The following is a 20718-nucleotide window of genomic DNA, read 5'->3' on the forward strand; positions in this document are numbered from 1 at the left end:
ATCAAGTACAGCCAAGAAGGGATAAGATCCTGTGCAGTTCCTACTGCCACTCCCAGGGGGGACAGAGTTAAAGTTATGTAGTGGGGCCATGTGGGAAGAGTCATCTTAACCCCATGTTTCCTGGCCAGTTCTCCTCTGAGTTTGGGGAATTGGGCTCTCACGGTCTGGAAAAGGCAGTGTTGGACGCCCACAAGTTAAAATCCAATGTCAGCAGCATGATTTACACAAGTACATCTTGCTGGGCTCAGGCTGCAGCTGTTACACTGGTCCCTGCAAGAAGGCAGCAGCTCTGTGTGGGGACAAACCAGCACAGCCCTGCAATTCCCCATGATGCCAGTGGCCTTTGGCTGAAGGCTTGGAACTCACTAGTCCAGGTTAAGATATATCTTTTTGTCCATGTGTTACAGCAAAGTGAGGAAAAAAACTTGGAAATCTGTCCTCAAAGTAAAAATCCACAACTGTGAGCACAGCCAGCAATGGGATGGACTAGGCTGGGAGCCAGGAATTTTTTATGAATGTTTTCAATCCCCCAAAGCGGTAATTCCCTCCTTGTTGACAGTTCTGAATTCCCTTGCTCAGAGCACTCAACTACTGCTATGTGCACATAGCTTCACACAGTGTTCCTGGGCTTATCTGAACAAAATAATAACTCAGCCTCCTTTGGAAACTGTTGCTCTGAATGTCCTTTTCCACCGGAGCCGCAACGTCATCCTTCCCTGCCTGAAGGCAGAGGCTGGGACTGCAGCTCCCTGTATCTTCACATGATGCTGTGGATAAATTCCTGTGCTCCTGTTGATCGCAGCAAAGGGGCCAGGCTTGTGTGGCATCCCTGGGTGGCACAAAATTCCAATGATCCCCAACACCAAACTGGCAAGGACTGGTCCAAGAGCTCCACAGGTAAAAGCTCCTCAGATTGGCTCTGGCCACGAAGTGCTTCGGACTACACTGCTGACTTTGTGCCAGTTAAAACTTGTGGCAAATGAGACTTTCTTTATCAAGGAAATAGTAGAAATCTACTACAAATAATCCCCAGGATGGCACAGAGCAAATCATGCTCATGCACCATTGTCTTCCCCACCCTTTGGAGCAGTTCCATCATTTATTAGCAAAAAGAGGGGGAGCCTTCATCATGGGAATCTCCCTGCACCCCCACTTTCATTGCCAGCTCTCTCCTCATGCACAAATACCAAGAAATAATTAAAACAAGACAAACAACCCTACCAAAACAAGCCATCCACATGCTTCTCCTGGCAGGAAGAGAACAAACAACATGTCCAGTGGATGAGTCAACACATCACAGTGCTGCCAAGAGGCCCTGGGATACCATGAGGATGAGCATGGCACCCAAGGAAGGTTTATTTGTTGAGCTTTCCCTATTGCCTCCAAGTTGGATGGCATTTGGAAAAGCTGCTGTCAGTCTGAGCATGCACTGGCAGGTCACTAAAGGTTTTCTCCAGCAGGTTGGTGGGACACAGCATCTGATCTGGATAATTTCCCCTCCCCTTCAAAATGGAGAGTTGTGTGCATGGACACAGGCACCCCAATTCTTTACACTGCCTGAATTTTGGGTGCCAATCAGGGACAGTTGAGCTTCCTAAAAGTGAAGACAGGGCACAGCTTCATCCCTGACTGCAGAAGAGCTGAAGAACAGAGAGACAACAGTGACATAGGGCTTTTGAGCTTTTCCTTTCCAGTTTCTGATGCTCATTTGCACTTGCTTTGGGAAACTGGTCAGGACAGACTGGCCAAGGGAAAGGAGGAGCATCACCCCTTTACAGACAAGGACCTGCTGCACAGAGGGCTGAGGGCATGGTTTCAGTTATACAATTTCACCCATCTAAATGATACTTAGTCTATGCTAGTTTCCTTAGGTTTTGTCTATAGAGAACAGTGAAATCTCCCAATTATTGAAGCATTTGACACAGGACAGGGAGAATTACCCAATAAAGAGTTATGGGAGAGACAGTGAGAAAAAGATGACAATAAATAAACTGCCTTTCTCCATTAGTATCAGTGCTGTGCTTGCACTTGTATGAAACAACTGAAAAATACTGGCAAAGTAAGAGAGCATTTGCTTCAGAGAAGCATGGGAAACAGGGGAAAATATCACAGTGCTGGAGAGTGAGTGAGTGAGTGAGAAGAGAGGGAAAGGAACCTGACCTCAAAGCATTATATAGCTCACTTATTTTAACAGTAATCAATTCTTTGAAGGACGAAGGGGCAGAAGGGAGAGAGACTGAAACAGAAACAATGCAATGCTTCCCCCTCGAGAACACAGGTTTGCTTCTGCACGATAAGGCTGTGCCCCAACTCCCATCCCTGCCCTGAGAAATACCTCCTGGTGACAGCAACCCATCTCTGTTTCATATCAACATGTCCTGGACATGGCAGTTACCATCTGAAGAGCAAATCTGCCACTTGATGGTGGAGCTCAACACTCATGTCAATACTTGGAAGTCTAATATTTGGCCAGACTGGGACTCCTGGTGTGCACCTATTTATTTTTGTTATAAGGGCTTCAGTGCTTTGAGATAAAAGCAGAAGAAGGTGGATGCTCACAAACGTGGCTTATGTGTGCCCTTGAGCATCCCATGTGGGACACCCTTATCTGAGAGTCCTGGAGTGGGACAGTGACCCACAGACAGGGATGAAGGACAGTCCCAGGGTGGCAGCACGGGCTGGGCTGGGCCTTGTTTGCTACATGGAACTCACCTCATCTTGCTCTGCTTCATGGACCATCATTTCTGATATTACAAAACCAATCTGTTGAGGGGATGCCAAACCCATCTGATTAAATGGTGTAAAGAAAAGGGCAAAGATGATGTGGTGTAACTGTAAAAAACACAAAGTGGTCTCAGGGTGGGTATTTTTGCCTTTGTCAGGGTAAGTATGTAAGGTGGCAAACCCAAGGCAATGGGGATGTGTAGAATTAGCTGCTTTCTGTCTGTGGGTGGCACATGTGATTCTGGTAGATGCCAGGGACATCCTTAGCAAGTCTGTTTGGAGCTACAAGCAGCCTGTGGAGGCCAGTGCTGCAGGACAGGGTTGAAGCTGTTGAAAACGAAGATGTATAGAAAGAGATGACACATTTATATGAGAAAAGGGTTCTTTTCCCCCCGAGGCAGGCTCATGATGGCCCAGGATCAAACCAGCTCTCTTACTGTGTGACATGAAGCTCTGGCATCCTGTCTTGGAGGATTGCACTGGATATTATTATTGGTTATTATAATTGGTTATTACTATTTATGATGATGATGATGACTAATGATTTTGGCATCTCCTAACCCAGTTTTCCCTTGGAAATCACACTAGAGCAGTCTCACCCAAGCACTGCAGTCCAACACGTCATCAAAAAGTCCAGAAGCTGATGAACCACTGACTTCCACTAGCCGAGGAAAAAATTACTTTTAGGTCCTGAACAAATTTTTCCTTGTCCTCTTATCATTCACTGCAAGCAGTATGTGGGGGAACCTCTGCTTGCCTGAACAAACCCGAGTGCATGCCTCACTTAGCAGGGATGGAGCAGAAAGAATGAATCCCGGTCTAATCCCTGACAGGGCTTCTTAACAGCCCACTTTAAATTTTATAGCCCTTTTTATAGACAGTGGGAGTGGAGGTCTTTAATGTTCCAGGAGAGCAGAGAAAAACTTTCACTAGGAGAAAATGTGAACCCATTTTACTTATGCATGATTTAGGACCATTTCTATTCAAGGCAGAGCACAAGAGGCCCAAATATTTGCACTTTGTATTACAGAAGAACTGCCATTCCCAGCTCTTTACAGAAGTCATTTATTTCGATCTCACCTTACCTTGGGGGAAGAAACATTACAACTCCCAGTTTGTCAGGGAGTCAATAAAACAGCAACACTGTTATGGGTCTGCTCTACCATTGCTCAGCAAGGCAAGGCTTGGGAAAAAAAGAGCACCCCAAATTTCTCCTCTCAGAGTCCCCTTCTTCAAGGGTGCATTTGCACTCATGCATACGACCTAACTGCAGGAGTTTGACTCTGTTTTTCTCTCCTCTATATAAGATTGATGTTATTTTTGCTCTGTGGGTAGTGTTTTAGCTGATGAGTCAAAAGGAAAGGGAGATGGGAGCTGCGGTGCAGGGTACAGGGTCAAGATGAGGACAGGTGGCTGCAGTAGAGCTCCACATTTCTCACACATCTTCAGGTGAGCCCATCATGCCCAGCCCTGCAAAAATCCAGAGAGGAGACAGAAGTCATTAACCCTCATGGACACAATATTGTGTCGCTGAACCAGCCAGGTTGCAGCTTGGAAGTCAATGCAAGCAAGAATCAGTCCAGCTCCAGAAAACATGCTCGTTGGGGTGGAGAATTAAACTTGTTTGGTTTTTTTCCTTGCTGGAAGTAAGCTTTTTTTTTAATCTCTGAAGCCTTTTCTCTCAAAACAAGCCTATCTGCAATGGATTTCCATGTGGTTTTTGTTTCTTCATTTGTTTTCTTATTCTTGTTTTTTTTTTTTTTATTTAGGGGCATGGGCATACTCTGCCCACATACTGTGATCATCTGAAGAAATCCTGAAGGTGATGCCATTCTTAAGATATTAGAAGGTAAAATGCAAGAAGCAAGAATCTGTATAAGCAATGGAAGGATTGCACCTTGCCCAGCTACTCTCCTGATGTGTTCTGCAATACCAGCACTCCAGGAAAAATGCAGACAGCTCAAAAGGCATCCTGGATTTTTCTGCCCATCATTAAAAACCCGAGTCCTGCCCATTAGACTGTCTATTAACAGTGCTCAGTGGAAGCAGAGAAAGAAAAGGTCCTTTCCAGCAAGCTATTCACATTGCCATGAGGTTAAAAATGCCTGTGACCCCCAAAGCTTTATGCATTCAGAAATCAGGAGTTCACATGCAGTAAAGGTCTTCAGTATCAGTTAAAACCCAGAGGTTTTTCTCTTCCTCTTCTTTTAAGATGCAATGATGGCAAAAGGACTTGGAATTTATTCCCTACACATCACCATAATCAAATAATATGCTAATGCTATTAGCATGGGACCTTGCATGGCAAATGACTTAGACTCATATTCTCTTTCAAAATACTAGAGTTTCATTTAAATTGGTCTCCACAGCAACCAGAAATGAACTGGAATAATGTTGGATGGAAATTTTCATGTCTGAGCATGATGGACAAGGAATTTTGCATCAGGGATTGCGGGGAGAGCCATGAAAACAGCCTGATCCCACCAGGGTTGGTGGGCTTGTGCTGGTCAGTTCCTTCCCAAACAGCCAAGCAATGACAAATGCAAGGACAAAATTCACCTGCACATCCACGAGGACCTCAAAGCATCCTGATGGAAAAAAGATGAGAAGACATGATGTGGCTCATGTAGAGTGAACCCTGAGAAGCTTTTCTTGGTCCTCCTCCCCACGGATTCTTTCTGAGTGGCCTCAGGGCAGACACATGTGACAACTGTTTTCATGGATTCTGAATCAGTTCTTGTCTGTTAAACTCAAACCTGGCTGCTTGCAACTGATCTGAGAGAACCAAGCTTCTCATCACAGGCCACACTCCTGTATCTCAGGGTTGTACAAGCACAGACCAGGAAGAAAGTGTTTGTTATTGGTTTCCCTCTGTTACAACAGGAAATGCTGCTGCTTCCTTTATCTCAGCTGCTCACAATTTCTCCATGGTAAGCACTGTCTCCCATGAGGATCTAGGATGTAAAGGACTTGCAGCATCCTCTGATCTGTGCCCACCAGCTGATCACATGGTTCTGTTCCATTGAAAACACTACCCAAACCCATCTGAAAATGAGCTGAGCTTTGCAATGCCACGGCTGAAAAGCTGCTGGTTAGAAATTAGCCCTAATTTCCCAGGAAAGTGTTTTCCCAGATGCTGTACTCGTCTTTCCTGCACTTGTTTCACTCTGTGGTAACCATTACATCAGCAGGCATGGTGTGATCTTCATTCTGGCTGGGGCTTCTAGACATTCCCCTAATCATAAAATGAGTATTAGCAATGTGTCCCACAAAAATGTCTTTGAAAGCAATGTCAGAAAGTGGGAAGCATCTCGCTTGAGAACGGCTGAGAGTTCAGGCAATTAAAAGAAAACAACTCTGACCAGTCTTTCGATTCTGCTTGTAATTATCTGGATTCTGGTGGGTGTTAAACATCTGTACTGGTTTGGCAGGGACTGGGGAGCACAGCTTGTGCCAAAGGCAAGAACTGGCGTGGGTTGAAAGCAGTGCAATACTTTGGAGCGGTATTTGCACTCAGAAACGCAGGGCTGGCAGCTCCTCCCACAAGTGATTTTGTGTTAGGGTCAGTTCCAGCAGTGTCCCTGTCCCCACATTCCCCATCCACCATGGCTTGTGCCCCCATGGGACCACCCCAAGAAAGAGCTGAGGGTGGCAAAAGGAGATGCAGACTGGAGTCCTCAATCCCACTGGGCTTAACATCCTGATAGACTTTGGTCACTATCAGTTCAGCTCCATCTTAAGTTCTTGTTTTTCTTTTTCCTGTGCATGAGTGTTTCCACCTGGACACCCTCCATCTCCCCGTCACGTCTGGTCATGCACAAGCAAGTCTCTCCCCGCTGGATATTTCTGCACCGAGAAGCAGAGCAAACTGCCAGCATGGATGCTGCTGTTTGAACCCTGTGCACTAAAGCATGGGCTGGTTTTGTGGTTATTTTTAACACACAGCAGCAGCAGAGCTGTGTTTAGTGGAGCAATGGAGCGTAATGTATAGCTTGGTCCTCAGGAGACTCAGGTAAGGCAGATTTATCACAATCTCCTTCACGGTTACAGTTTTGGATTTTGGCCTTCATCGCCTGACTCAGGTACAAAACATCCACCGGCATCCAAAGACCAGAGCAAACTATTCCTGCTCTGATTCTTGCTCATGGGTTGGGAACCATCCCATGGCCTTACTCAGCATTTCCTCACCTCCTCTTCTTTGCTCAAACCAGCTCACAGTGTGGTAGGCTCATTCTTAAAAGCCAAAAGCACCAGATGACATTATCCCCCTTGCAGCTCACCCATCCGTGCACCCACCACAGCTGGAACCAGCATCCAGAGCAAAATCCACATCTTCTTGCCCAGAGCCTTGTCTGGTGCTTCACGCTTGGCTTAGGGCCAGCTGAAAATCTTCTGACATCCTGCAGCTGGAAAATGCCACTTAATCAAAATAGGAGCTTGCCAAGGGATCATTTGAAGCCAGAAATTACAAGAAACCTTCAGAGAATAAAAGTGAATTTTAAGTAAAAGGGGAGAAGGTCAAGGTATTTCAATTTATTCTCATCAGAGTGGATCATTTTTGGGGGCAGACTGCCCCTCTTCGACTGAAAATCATCATGATGTGCTTTTTAAATCTGAAAGTGCAATTCTTGTTTTTTCCCGAAATTTATTCAAATTCAGAATGAAAAGGTGTGAATCAAAATTGACACTGAAAGAGTATGAAAATGAATACCAGAGGGAGTGAAAACGAAGATGCTGAATTTTCACTGCCTTTGAAAGGGAGTTTGTTTTGGGCTTGTCACCTGCTTCAATTGCTGCAAGGACAGCATTTCCCCAGATTGCTCTGACTCCACACAGGCAACTTCTGAGCACTCATTCTTCCTCACAGGAATGGGATTTATTTAATTTTTGATTTTAATTACTGATGTGACACATGTCTGAACTTAGTGTATTTGGCTGCTGAGATAGATCTGGGTGAGATCCATCTTCATCCTTCATCTACAGGATGAAAAGTGGAAGGGTGACAAATAGACAGTACATTAGACCCATTTTTCTTCAGAGATTCAGGGAAGAATAAGCCAAGATATAATGGCTTTTGGCTACAACCACAGGAATGCAGGGACTACTGGGACTAGACCAGGCTAGCAGCCAGCCTGCTGCAACCCTGCAACCTCCCAACTCCAACTGCTCTGGAGACATCCGAGAACATCACAGGGACCACTCATGCAGCAATGCACCCACAGGGAAAACCCATTTGTGCATCACCTCATCACTCATAAACCTTATTAAAACAAATATTTTAACTTATCTAATATGATGGAGGGCATTCTTGGAGTCATGGCAGTACTAATTCTTTGAGTCACTTAATCTGTAAAACAAACCACTGCATCATACAGCTCTGTGAAAACAGGGTTGGCCTTCCCTTCAGATGGGGCCACAAGACACCAGACCAGTAGCATGTCTTCTCATCACTGAGATGACAGTGGATCTTTTAGTACACAAAGCTCTGTTTGCCCAGGACTTGAACAGCATGGATTTATCTCCATAAAATGTTACAGGAGGGCAGAGGACAGGGTGGGCATTCCAACATTGTGCCAAAGAAACTCAAAGCATTTCTGAGCCTGTACTCTTGAGTTCTTCTTACAGGTAGAAGAAACAGTGGAAGTGAGTTTCTGGAGCATAACAGAAAAAACAACAGGATCTCAGGTGCTCAGAAGGGGTTATGGTGATGCCAAAGAGGAGATCTAACAGTATTAAAAAACTGTAATAAAGATGTAAAAGCATGAATGAGCTTCAAATGAAAATCACAAATCCACCTCCTTTTCTTAGAATCACAGGGATGAGGAAAAGCCACAAGAGTCAATAAACTGGGATTGAGATACTTAAAAAAAAAAGTAAAAAAAAAAAAAAGTAAAGACTTAAGAGACATCATAGTGCTTTCTGGGGAAAAACAGTCTTCTGCTCTATGAGGAGTTTTATTCAAAGATGAAAGTAGTATTTTCATAGGATCACAGAATGCCTTGGATTGGAAGGGATCTTAAAGACCATGTAATTCCAACTCCACACCATGGGCAGGGACACCTTCCACTAGACCAGGTTGTTCAGAGTCCCATCCAACCTGGCTTTAAACAATGTGGGTATCCACAGCTTCTCTGAGGAACCTGTGCCAGTGCTTTACCACCCTCAAGTAAAGAATTTCCTCATAACATGTAGCCTAACTCTCTCCCCTTTAAAACTGTTCCCCTTTGTCCTATCCCTATCTGCCCATGTAAAAAGTCACTCTCCCTTTTTTTTATAAGCTCCCTTTTTGTTTTCAGCTAGAAGACCATGTGTTGACCAGGTTTTGACCCTAAAACTAATCATCAAAGCAACCATCAAGTAGCAGAAAGATTCATCTCAGAATTTATGGATTTCAAGCGGGTATTTGAAAGACTTCATCATGACTCACTGGAGAGCAATATGAACCATCATGGCAAGCCAGCAAAAATAATTATCATCGTAAAGGCTTTCCATCAAGGTTCAGTCTGTGCAGAGCACACATGGGCTTGAGGGGAGGGTTTACACACACAGCAATGTCAAACAAGGTGGTGCTTGGCAGGGCAGGTGATCAGCCATGAGATGAAGGTGAGGATGGAGCCACAGGCAGCCCAAGAGCCATTCACAACACTTTTACAGGTGATGAAGTATTTGTGAGTGCCCAGACACCTGCCCAACACTTCAAAAAGAGGATTCATTGTCAGTTATGGAAAAAAAAAAAAAGAAGCAATTGCAATGAGTCACTCCACTCCAGCTTACTTTCAAAAGCAACGGCGCACAAGCACAGGGACAGTTTGGCAGTGGAATGATGGGAGGTAATCACACCAAAACTTGGCACAAGCAGCTGTGCTGGCCGGGATGGGATTAGGTCATGTGGAACTGAGAGAGCACATGATGAAATTTTTGAGGTGAAATGTTATTTTCCATTTTAATAAACAGATATAAAGGGTGGCAATCAATCAAAGGTGCAAAGTAGTCACATTCCTCAGCATGTGACAAGTAAGTATGAAAGGAAGCTACATGCCCAGTAAGTGTTTGATATGAGGTTTAGGTTGGATATTAGGAAAAGGTTTTTTTACCCAGAGGGGTGCAGGGGCAGCTACAGCAGGTCAGGACTGTGTTCAGACAGGTTTTGAGTATCTCCAAGGATGAAGACTCAGGTTGGTGGACTTTGTTTGCTTTCTTGTGGGGCTGGACTTCTTTTTTCACACAGCTTTAAGTACTTGCTTCATCCTCTGTGGCTTAAAGTGATTGTAAGCATGGAAAAATGGCAAAGATGGTCCTTGGATATCTTATGGAAACTGTAACTCCCTTCTGTGTCTGAATTCCACAGAGAAGCATTTGACTGTGGGCAAGTGGGGAACAGAAGAGATAAAGAGTATCTAATTTTCATGGACAGTCTCATTTTTAAGCACATTTTTCACGAGCTGTGGCCAAGTGTCCTTTTAAATACCATTCCCAGCTTGGAGGGAACAGACACCATCCCTGATGTGCCTCTGACAGCAAATGGCTACAGGCAGGAAGAAAGATGCACCAAACACATCTGTACTGTGCCCTAGTGAGGAATCCTTTCAAGCAGAGGCTGCCTGTCTGCTCAGTGCTTGTGCAGCACCTGGCACAGCAGAAGGCACGTTTCTTGGCTACATCTACTCTGTGATGGACCCTTAGAGATGCTCTCAGCCTTCCTGGAGGGAGCTGGGACATGGAATGAGGGCATCCCTGGATCAGGTGTAAGCCCCACAGCCCAAAGTAATTGCCAGTATTACAGCTCTGGTATTGTACCACAATAAATAAATCAAAAGTATGTTTGAGGAGCAGGCAGTAATTATAACTGAGGCATAGAAACTGTCTAGGGAAGAAATGCTATCTTTACAGATAAAATCAGTAATAAATGCTACTGCATTCATAAATAAGAATCAGTCTGAAAACAAACCCTGAGTGGTGTCATGGAAAGTTCACAGGAATCGACAGCTTCATGTCTCCTTCCTGCTCCATGTGCCTTCACTTGGAGGCTTTAAAGGCTTTAGAAAGCTTTCCCTTTGCTCAGGCTTGGTTTTAATTGGAAATACAAAGCAATACAAACCAGCAAACAAACAGGCATTGGGGTTTGGGAAATGAGAGTCTAAATCTGTCCTGGCTTTTATCAGGTTTTACAAAGCAGTGTGCAGGACATATAAAACCATGTCCCTCTCAAAGCTTTGGAAGGAACAATGGGAAATGTATGGAGGGAAGAAATGGGGAAATACATTTACATGGGGGGAAAAAAGTGCCACATTGTGAAAAACTGCCAGAAAATTATCCTTTGCAAAAGTGATTTTTTCCCCTTGTCCAGCCTGCTTGCACTTGCATTTTGGGGCTCTCTGTCCATTGCATTTGCCAGCCTGGTTCCTACATATTGGGCATCACCTGTGGATCTGTGTCCTGCCCTGATGCCTGAGAAACTCTGCAGACAGATTCATGGCAGCTCCATGAATCCCAAAGTGCATGACTGGGGCACATGGGCTACAACAGTCCCAAGACCCCTCTGGGAAATATAAATGCAGGCGAATGTGGCTGTGAGTTTCTTCTTAGTTGGCTGAAACCCAAAAATGCCTCTCTCCCTCCCTGTCTCCCTCAGTTCTGCTCAGACAGTGTCACTTCACTCCAAGTCCATCAGCTGTTTTTGTTTCCAAGGGCTCTGCATGGTTTTGTTTTTTGATGCACTGCTGATACCGTCTGCCGCGCTCATTTTTCCACGGTCAGTAAGTCACCCTAAAAATTCCTCTGTGCCCATTAAACTAACAGAGCTCATCTGACAGGGCTCATAGCCATATAAGCCAATAACAAAACAAGGAATTATGTTAAATGGGTTTCTGATTCTGGGTGCCAGGGCAGGATACAGCCCTGCCCAGGGCTGAGATGTGAACTCAGCTTGTCAATCTCTGCTAGGAAACCTGTGCTGGAAAGGCTGGGCAATGCTTTTAGGGCTAAAAAAAGCTCAAACCTCTTGAACTTCTCATTTCTTCCTTCTCTCCCAGCTCAAATCCCAGCCTCAGCTCAGCTAAACCAGTGGGACTTTGGCCAGGAAAGGGCAGGATTTTCCCCAAAGGCCCCAGTCCTCCAGCTCTGTATTTATCTTCAGAAGAGGCCAGTTGGATACCCTTGAGCTGGGCGCCAGCTGGGAAACAGTCAAGAAGAGCTGGAGTATTTTGACTGTTGGTCCTTTTTGAAAGCTGAGCATAAATTTTTTTTATTGCTAGTTGATGGTTTTATTATTTGCAGTGAGATAGGAGCATTTTTTGCCTATAAACCTTGTGCTCCCACAAACAGCTGCATCCTCTGCCAGTTCCCATCAGTGCTGGGTATGGTCAAAGGAGGCTCAACAAATACTCATCTTCCAATGGACTCTCTGGGATGGCAGAGTTTTGGGTTTGCAAACACAAGGCTCACATATCTTCTGGATTTTTTTCAGTCCTGCCTCTTCAAAATGTCCAAAGTCACAATAAAAACATCTAAGTAAGAAATGCTAAAAATTCCTAAATTTCCAAAACCTAAACTGTGAAGAAAGCCTTGCTCCAAGCATCGCAGATGTCAGAGACTTGATTACATCAGATGCCCTGAAGCCAGAGGCTTGGTTTTCTAATCATGTAGATACCTTAAGACCCTTTCCCTTGCTAAAACCTTCTGCATCCTGGCCTCAGTCCTTTTCTTGGCACCTATATGGGCAGGAAACTTCCTCTTCTTCTTCTTGGTATCAAGGACAGTGACCACCACGGCAGTGCAGTGGTGGTCTGCAATCGTGGTTTGACTCTGGTCCTGCAATGCTCCTGGGAAGGCAGCATGCTGAAGAGCAGAGTACAGCACGAGGAATAAGGTATGGAAGAATAGCAGGGGTTGCTCATTGTCTGGTGTAAATGAAATTATGAAAATGAAATCACTGAAGATCCAGCCTGATAGCAAAGGCCTTGATAGCAATCCTGACACAGGTGGGATGAGTTTTAGTAGAAAGTGGACACCTGATCTCATCAGTCCTACTTCCTTGGAGAGCCAAGGGAAAGAAATGGCCACTTTCAGAGTGCAAATGACTAGCCTCATTCTAGACATATTTTTTCTTTTCTCTCAAGAAGTGGACAGACTACAACCACCCAAACATGTCTCACTCTTAGTGGCATCAGTTCCTCTCCAAACTGCCAGGGGAATCACAGCAAGGACACCCTGACCAGCTGTCAGAGAACAGCAAGGATCTCCCCTTGTTTCTGTCCTCTAGGAAACAAATTCCAGGTCATTATTGGCGCTCTGCTCTTCAACAGACTCATCAGTACCACAACTAGCTTATCTCCAGAGGGAAGAAGGGAAAAAAGGGGGAAAAAGACAGCAGGCAGTTAACTGCTCTCAAGCTGCTCCTTTGTGCCAATACCACTCCATCTCCAGTATTGTTTACACAGAAATAAAAGCTGAACAGTGTCAGATCTTAAAATAACTTGCTGTTTGTGGATCAGGAAAACCAGGGTCAGGGAAGTTTGGAACAAATTTAAAGTGGCAGGAAGGCTAAGGAATGAACTGTGACATTGGCAAGAAGGTGCTTGTATGCACCTGAAGTTTAACCATGGGCCTGGTGCAAAGTAAGTTTGGGCCACCAGGTCTCCCCCACCTATTCTAGCGAGGCTGGGTCAAATCTGGGGCTGAGATATGACAGCTGTATTTGGCCTCCAGAGAAAATCTGCAGCCACAGCTGTTCCCCTTGTTAGGAACAGTCAGAACATGGAAGAAAAGGTTGAGGGGGGTCTGATCTAAATGTACTTGAGGTGTGCAACCAGTGGATCTAGATGTGACATAGGTATTTTAAAAGAAGGAGTTCCTTGACACTGAGTGCTGAGAGTATGGATGGGAACACTGAGAAAAAGGCTGCATCTGTATGTATGGTGGGACAGCAGGTCAGAGTACAGTGCTCCAGGCTCCACATTCCTGTCCCAACACAAGCTATCTCCAAATGAGGCAGGGGATATTAGGTCTTTGGGTAGGTGAACAAACATAGGAAGGTGAAATATCTGGAGAGAATCCAACCAGATATGCCCTGTCCATCCCATGGTCAAGCTCAACTCAAACATACTCTTGTTGTAATGTCTGAAGGGACAGACTGGCCTCCATGTGAGCTGACAGCCAAGTACAACTCATACCAGGGCTTAAAGATGGAGTCAAGACCAATTGACTTACGGCAACAGAAGTTAAAAAGTCAAGTGGTACAAGGGGGAATAAATTTAAACTGACAGGGGGCAGGTTTAAATTATATATTAGGAAGAAATTCTTTCCTGTGAGGGTGGTGAGGCACTGGCACAGGTTACACAGAGAAGCTGTGGCTGCCCCATCCCTGAAGTGTTCCAAGCCAGGCTGGATGGGGCTTAGAGCAACCTGGTCCAGTGGAAGGTATCCCTGCCCATGGTGAGGGGTTGGAACTGGATGATCTTTAAGGTCACCTCCAACCCAAAGCATTCTATAATTCTAGGAGGTCATGAGGGCACAAGGCTCCACAAGGGGCTGCCTGCTCCCTTGCCCTTAGGTAGCAGTGCTGCCTGCAAATCCCAAAACAACACACAGCAGGGCCTGGGTGCTGTCAGGGACACAAGGCCACCCCCACATATCCCTCCTTGTCCCCATTTCTCATCCCACATTCCTCAGCCTCTGCACAGTCCCTGGCTGGGCTCTGGGCTTGTAACTCCTCCATGGCACAAGCAGGGAAGGAAGGAGGCATGTGCTAGGCACTATAGCAAGGAAGTACCTGGTCTTGTGTATTTCCCCTCTGCTTTGGTTCTTCCTGGCCATGGGAGCGGCAGTGGTGGCAGGAATGCAGGAGCTGTCACCTCTCATGTGCTCCCTGGTGCCCTGCTCCTGCATGCAGGGATGAGGAACACTGCTGACTTGGGAGTGTTTGGGAGAGGTGGGTGGTATACAATGTTCAAACATGGTTTTACTCTAGTCTTGCAGCCCACAGCCTCTTCACTGAGTTTTGGGCAGCTCCTGTCCTCCCAGCAAGTCTTCAGGGGTGTCTCTGTTGTTTTCTTCTCTGGTCCATCTTGAGCTCCCTTTGTTGGGCAAACACTCAGGCAAACCTGGCTGCAAGGAATCAGTGGGGCTGGAGGCATCACTGGCCTGTTTCTAGGACAAACATGCTTTGGGGAGAGAAGTGAGGAGCGTGCAAGAGCAGCCAGATGGGCTCGAAACACAGACTTGCAGGCAGCAGGCTGGGGGCAACCAGCCTGTGGCCCATGTGGGACCCCCAGCCAAAGCAAGTCAAGTGAGAGCAATAAATTTGCTCTCATGGGCTGGAATGGGGCAACTGGTGGAGGGTCTGGGGCAGAACCAAGCCAAAGACACCCAGGCATGTGGGGTGCAGATCTCACCAGTGTGAGCAGAAAGTGAGTGGTATCCAGAGGCTGATCCACTAAACTGCTAGAATGAGCATGTCTGAGTTGAAGGAGGAAGGAGAGATGCATCTCCATTAAACTTTAATGCTCAGCCCTGACCTATGTTCAGTGAGATATTGCTGGGATTGCTCCTGTCATGATGTAAAATACCAACACCATGCCTTGGAGATGGAGTGGGGACTTAGCCAGAAACCAGAACTGCCCTGGAGCAAAGTAGAGAAATAAATAAAAGAAATTAAGTCCCAGATGGACCAAAAAAAAAAAAAAAAAAGATAACATGCCTGGACTGGGTGGGAGAGGCTACTGCTGCCAGACACAACCCATCACCCATCAGGGCAGGAACCCAGTGCCATCCTTTTCCCACGCCTTCCTCACACTCTCCAAGAGGAGGGAGCTTTCAGATCAAAACAAGGACATTTACTTACACACAAATATTCCCTTCTCTGGTTTCATGTCTGGGTTAAACCTCTAGCACAGGGGCATTAATGACGTGCATGAATAAGCTTTTAAACTCCCACCCATGTCTGGTCAGCACCCAGAAATCCAAGCCCCTGAAAGAGCCCCTTTTCCATGGAGAAGGTAGAAGAGGAGCTCCAGGGTGCCACCGAGGGTGGCACAGTAAATTGACATAAAGTTAATAAAGGTACTGACTCCTTCAAAATAACTAAACCTTGCACAGGGCCCCTGCAGGGACATGCTCACTGCAGGGGCACACACACTGGTTCACACTACAGGCTGCTGTAGCTGCACCTCTGTCATACTGGAGATGGGACAAGGAGGGGTTTTGGCTGAAGCATCAGCTTCAGAAAGGGTTAATGGTACATGAGATATGTTTAGTGGGATTTGGTATTTTTTTAACTTCAACAAACAAAGCTTATGAGAAAATCCAGTTCACAGCTGAGCCCTGGCTGCCTGCCCACTAGGGCAGGGAAAATGCTGATGGTTTGAAATACCCATGTGCTGGCCTTTCTCATGTAGCCTGTGGCCCAGGGTCCCTGGCTGGTCTCCCCCCACTGTACTTGGAACACTCAAGGTGGCAGCAGTGCAAACTGCAGTGTAAAGGCAGCACTGACACAGGAACAAATCTACTTTCCTTGAGCATGGTTGGCTTCCTCAGACACGCAGAGGAGCTGGGATCCTGTGAGGCTCTGCTTGTTCAAAAATTGTAATTAGCTCTCAAAGTAAATAGGTGTTAAGAGAAACAAAGAGCTTTGCCACAGTCTGGGTAAACACTTTAGAATCAATTTAATTTCCCTTCTCCTGGCAGATGTAATCGTGCTGCTCTGCAATTATTTTCAGGTCGGGGCAGGGAACAAAGTCACCAGGGCAGCTTTGCTGAGCAGCTGCTCCTTGGGACAGCCGGCAGGACCCTCTGCTTCACTGACATTCAGGCCCCTGAGGCTGAAACGAGCTTCCTTCCGCTGAACCAGATGTATAATGCAGCTGGAGATCAGCAAACCAGCAGTGAGCCATAGCATGACATTAAATCGCCCTAAAGTCCAGCCTCCTTAATCCTGAGAGTCCCCCTGTCTAGACAGAACATGAAGGACTAATGTGAAAGCCAAGTGACAGAAAATTTACACTCGCCCGTTGAGCTGCAAATGGAAAGAAGCATCAAAGGGTGTAAATCTGTTTGCCTTTTAATTGTTTTGCCTTTTGGGAGCACGGGCAGCACCTAAGCACGGTCCCACACTGGTGCAGAGGGTCTGCATCACTGCAACTCCAGGTTGCCCATTTGCTTACTAAATCATGCTAAAAGGTTTTTTTACCCTGCCTTTTCCCTACCATCATGGGGAGCTGGTGCAACAGGCTTTTACCCAAACTGCCCCAAAAGCTAATGTCCTCCACCACTACTGGGTTATAAGCAAACTAGTGACTGGTGACTGGGGCTCAGCTGATGTGGGGTGTCCCTTCGAGGAGGCAGTAACTCAGCATATGATGGCAACTGCAGTCAATGTGTTTGCTGGTGATGGAGTGTTCCCCTCGCTGGGATGTGAGTTACAGCCCAGCTGGGAACAGCCTGGCTGCGGGGCCAGAGCCAGCAAGGCTTTTGGGCCAGTATAAAGCAGTCACACACCCAGGAACAAGTACAACCAGAAAAATGTGCACAGTGGCTTCCCTGGCAGTTCCTGATCTTGTTCCACCACGCTGCCTGTCTGCTGGGAGAAGGAGATTTAGTTAATTAATTGCTACAATTAGCATGGAGCTATTCCTGCTCATGATGGTTACCTTTTCCTCCCCCTTTTTGGTTCATTCAATTACCAACTCATTCATTCTCCAAGGCAGAGGCCACAGCAAGGCAGAGAAGCTTGAGGATGAGGGGAGGAAGGTCTAAGAACAAAATGCCAAGTGTCCCAAGCTCTGTTTCTATCCAGGAACTTTCTTAATCTCGCACAAAGTCTTGTTCCTCTCCCATCCATCCACCCTTGGCTTCAAGGAGGTGATGAAGAGGGAGCACAGCAGAATTACGAACATTGCTACAGCTGTTTCATTACTCCCTCCAGCTGACATCCCATGAAGGATGCACCCCATGATGAGCTTATACATGCCAAGATGGACAAGACTTCCGACACCTATAGAGCTCCAGTGGCCCCTCAACTTCTTCACCCAGCCCCAGGCCATGGACTCTTCAAATGAACATTATCCACTTTGGGAAATTGATGGTTTATTTGCCATTACTAAGCAGGGATGGTGAAGGAAAGGTGAGCATGGGGTCACTGCTTCGGCAAGGACCAAAGTGAAGCGCCAGCCCTGAATAATTCATGCTCCCTCTCTGCTGCAGCATCTGGACACATCTGCTGCATTCGCCATTGCAGGCTTTTTCTTGGCTTACTCAGAAAATCAAACTTTGGCAGCTGGGTACTGTTTCAAGTGGGTACTTTCCCTACAGCATTAATGAGCTGTGATTCTGTTACAAATAGGGATTTTTGTTCCTCTTTTGCTGATGTCACTCCATGATCCTGCAGGGAATAGTGCTTGGATCTCTGCAGCCTGATGATCCCTGTGCGCCCTTTGGGACAGATGCACTTGCAAGCGGGAGATTGTTTTTCCTTTTGCTGCCCAGATTTATATTTCACTGAAGTCCCGTATCGATCCTGCTGCCGCTGGGCTGAAAGCTCATTTTACTAAATGAGAAGAAAAACAGTTCCCCCAGCTGAATGCACGCAAAATGGAAAATCCTACAATGAAACAGCTCTTAAAAAAGGGGCCTGAACAATTTTGCTGAACCTCGAGGGCTGCACTGCTGACATTGGAACGGTATGTAATTTATTTAGCCTGACCTTTCCCTGAAAGACCTGGCTGGCGACGTTATCAAGGATCCTTTCTGCCACTTGTGCACCCATTGCCAAGGTGACATCCTGCTTCATGCGTCAGTCAGTGAAGATCGCATCCGCGCTGCTGCGGTGCTTTGTTTGCTGTCCTGCCTGACAAGCTCTTGGCAGGGTTTCAACTCCTGCGGATGGCAGCTGCTCCACGAGGGACCAAAACAGATTCAAGCTGGACGTTGTTATGGGGAGTTTCATGCAGACAGAGCACAGGCCTGCAGTCCCCTGGGTGAGACAAGCAAAGGTACCCAGAGATGCTACCATGTATAATGGGATGGGCAGGTGACTGCAGAGCTGCACGCCACACTCACTTCCCCAACCCATTTCACTCAGGTTTTATGTGTGCCCTCGTGGTGCTGGGAAAACAGAGGCAGATCACCAGTGCTCAATGTACAGGCTTGCCCAAGTGCAATCAAGTTTGGATGGTGGACCACAACTCAGACAACAGGTCCCCTCACTGCACACAAACTACCTGGAGTTTTCCTTTCCCCCTTCCAGTGCTTTCCCTGAGGGTTCCAGTAAAGAGATGGGGATGCAGGTGCAGAAAGTATGTCTGTCCTCCACATGAGAGACTGCCAGCAGGCAAAACTGTAGTGGAGAGGAAAATGGTTCCAGTAAAGCTTCTCCCCCTACTCCATCAAGGGATTGAAACGTCTGAGCAAAGGGGATTTTCACTGCTGGTTCTCACCACTCTCAAGAGTATTTTGGTGATGCATAGGGACAAAGGCTGCAGCTAAAAAAGTCACCAAACACCACCAACTTCTTGTAAGAGACTGAAAGGTCTACATTTATGGAGGGTAAAAATGACTGGCTCTCACAATAGCCAAGACAGCTCTTTAGATGTCAAAGGCAGGAAAGCCTTATGAAAGTTTCCCACACGTCCATCCATTTCCCACTTCAGCCCCTCTAGCCTTGTGCCAGGCTGCACACCCCTCCTACAGGTCTGATCTGAAAGAGGCCTGCGGCCCATTGGGAGGACAGGAGAGAAGATGCTCTTAGCAATGGACCTGTCTCTCATGGTACCTGTGTTCTCCTCAGACTGGTTGAAGCCACAGATCTGGCAGATGCTGCGGACCCATTTGTTCATGTCGTCCTCGGTCTCAGCCACCAGGTAGAAGGTCCTGTCACTTGTCTTGATGTCAAAGATGTAGCTGTCTTGCAGCTCCTTCTTGTTGAAGGTGAGGCCCGCGTCCACTTGCTCGCAGAAATTGAGGTTGATGACACGCAAAGGTTTCTTGGAGTGGTCATTTTTGTAGTACTCCAGGACATCGGGGTCGCCACTCATCCGACCGCTGCGCAGGACGAACCAGCGTTTCTTCCATGCCTGAAACCAAGACAACAACAAGCATGAACCCCACTGCTGCATCTGTGAGAAGAAAATTCACTGTTAGGGACAGGGTGACAGAGAGGGACACGACACTTCTCCACCATGGGGTGTTCTGGGAAGCTGCTCAGGCATACCTGCATACCTGAGATACACAGACTCAGCTCAGTTCTTCAGTTCGATACTAAAATCCAGGAGAATTAAATACCAACATAGCATCATAACATAAGATGACCCCAAAAGGTGCCAGTCTTGAGGCTCAGAGGAACCTTGCTCCTACCCTACAGCCCAGACATGCTCCCAGGACCCACTTGCCCAACTTTCCGTCATCTGTGCAGTGGCATTACTGGGTGTTGCCAAAATGCCTTCCAGCAGCTCGGAGGAACTGAGGCACTTCACATGCAGCACCCTGGGTGTCCTAACCTTCAGAGAAACCCCTGAGAGCATCACAGGATGTGTCTGCAGATACTGACCATGCCAATCTCTATTTAAATGCCAGAATAGAAAGACTAATAAAACCAAAGGAGAACTGGTTTGTGTTTTTAAATATCAAGAATAATGCCACGGAGACCCATGGAGAATCCCAGCTTCATTTGTTTTTAAGCATCCTCTGCTCTCTGGCATGTACGTAACTCCTTAGCAAAGGAAAAGGTTATCATTGATTCTTCCAAACACTGCTGACAGCAGCTCCTGGCCAAACTACCTGCAGAATGGACTCAGGGGGTTGTGGAGCTTGAAGCAAAACAATGTCAGCCATCAGCAAAACAAATGTCAGCCATCAGCCCTGGCCCTGAGAAGTGCAGCCCTGCTGCCCTCCCTACGCCAGACACATCTGGGAGCCCACAGGAGGGGGAATAGCCACAAGGATAATGTGTTAAAGGCTAAAACTGAAATTACAGGGAAAATTGTGCAGGTGTAACCCCCCATC

At 46.6% G+C, this 20718-nt stretch overlaps 1 protein-coding gene across 2 annotated transcripts in view; it reads right to left on the reverse strand.

Annotated features, from left to right (window-relative positions):
* GAB2 (GRB2 associated binding protein 2) overlaps window positions 1-20718 on the reverse strand; it is a 93067-nt gene that overhangs the window by 20628 nt on the left and 51721 nt on the right. For both annotated transcript variants that reach the window (XM_066572308.1, XM_066572307.1), the window contains exon 2: window positions 19490-19790. In XM_066572308.1, coding sequence (XP_066428405.1) covers window positions 19490-19790 — 301 coding nt within the window. The remainder of the gene's footprint in view (window positions 1-19489; window positions 19791-20718) is intronic.

This window comes from Molothrus aeneus, chromosome 2 (genome assembly GCF_037042795.1).
Source record: "Molothrus aeneus isolate 106 chromosome 2, BPBGC_Maene_1.0, whole genome shotgun sequence".
Classification (NCBI taxonomy): domain Eukaryota; kingdom Metazoa; phylum Chordata; class Aves; order Passeriformes; family Icteridae; genus Molothrus; species Molothrus aeneus.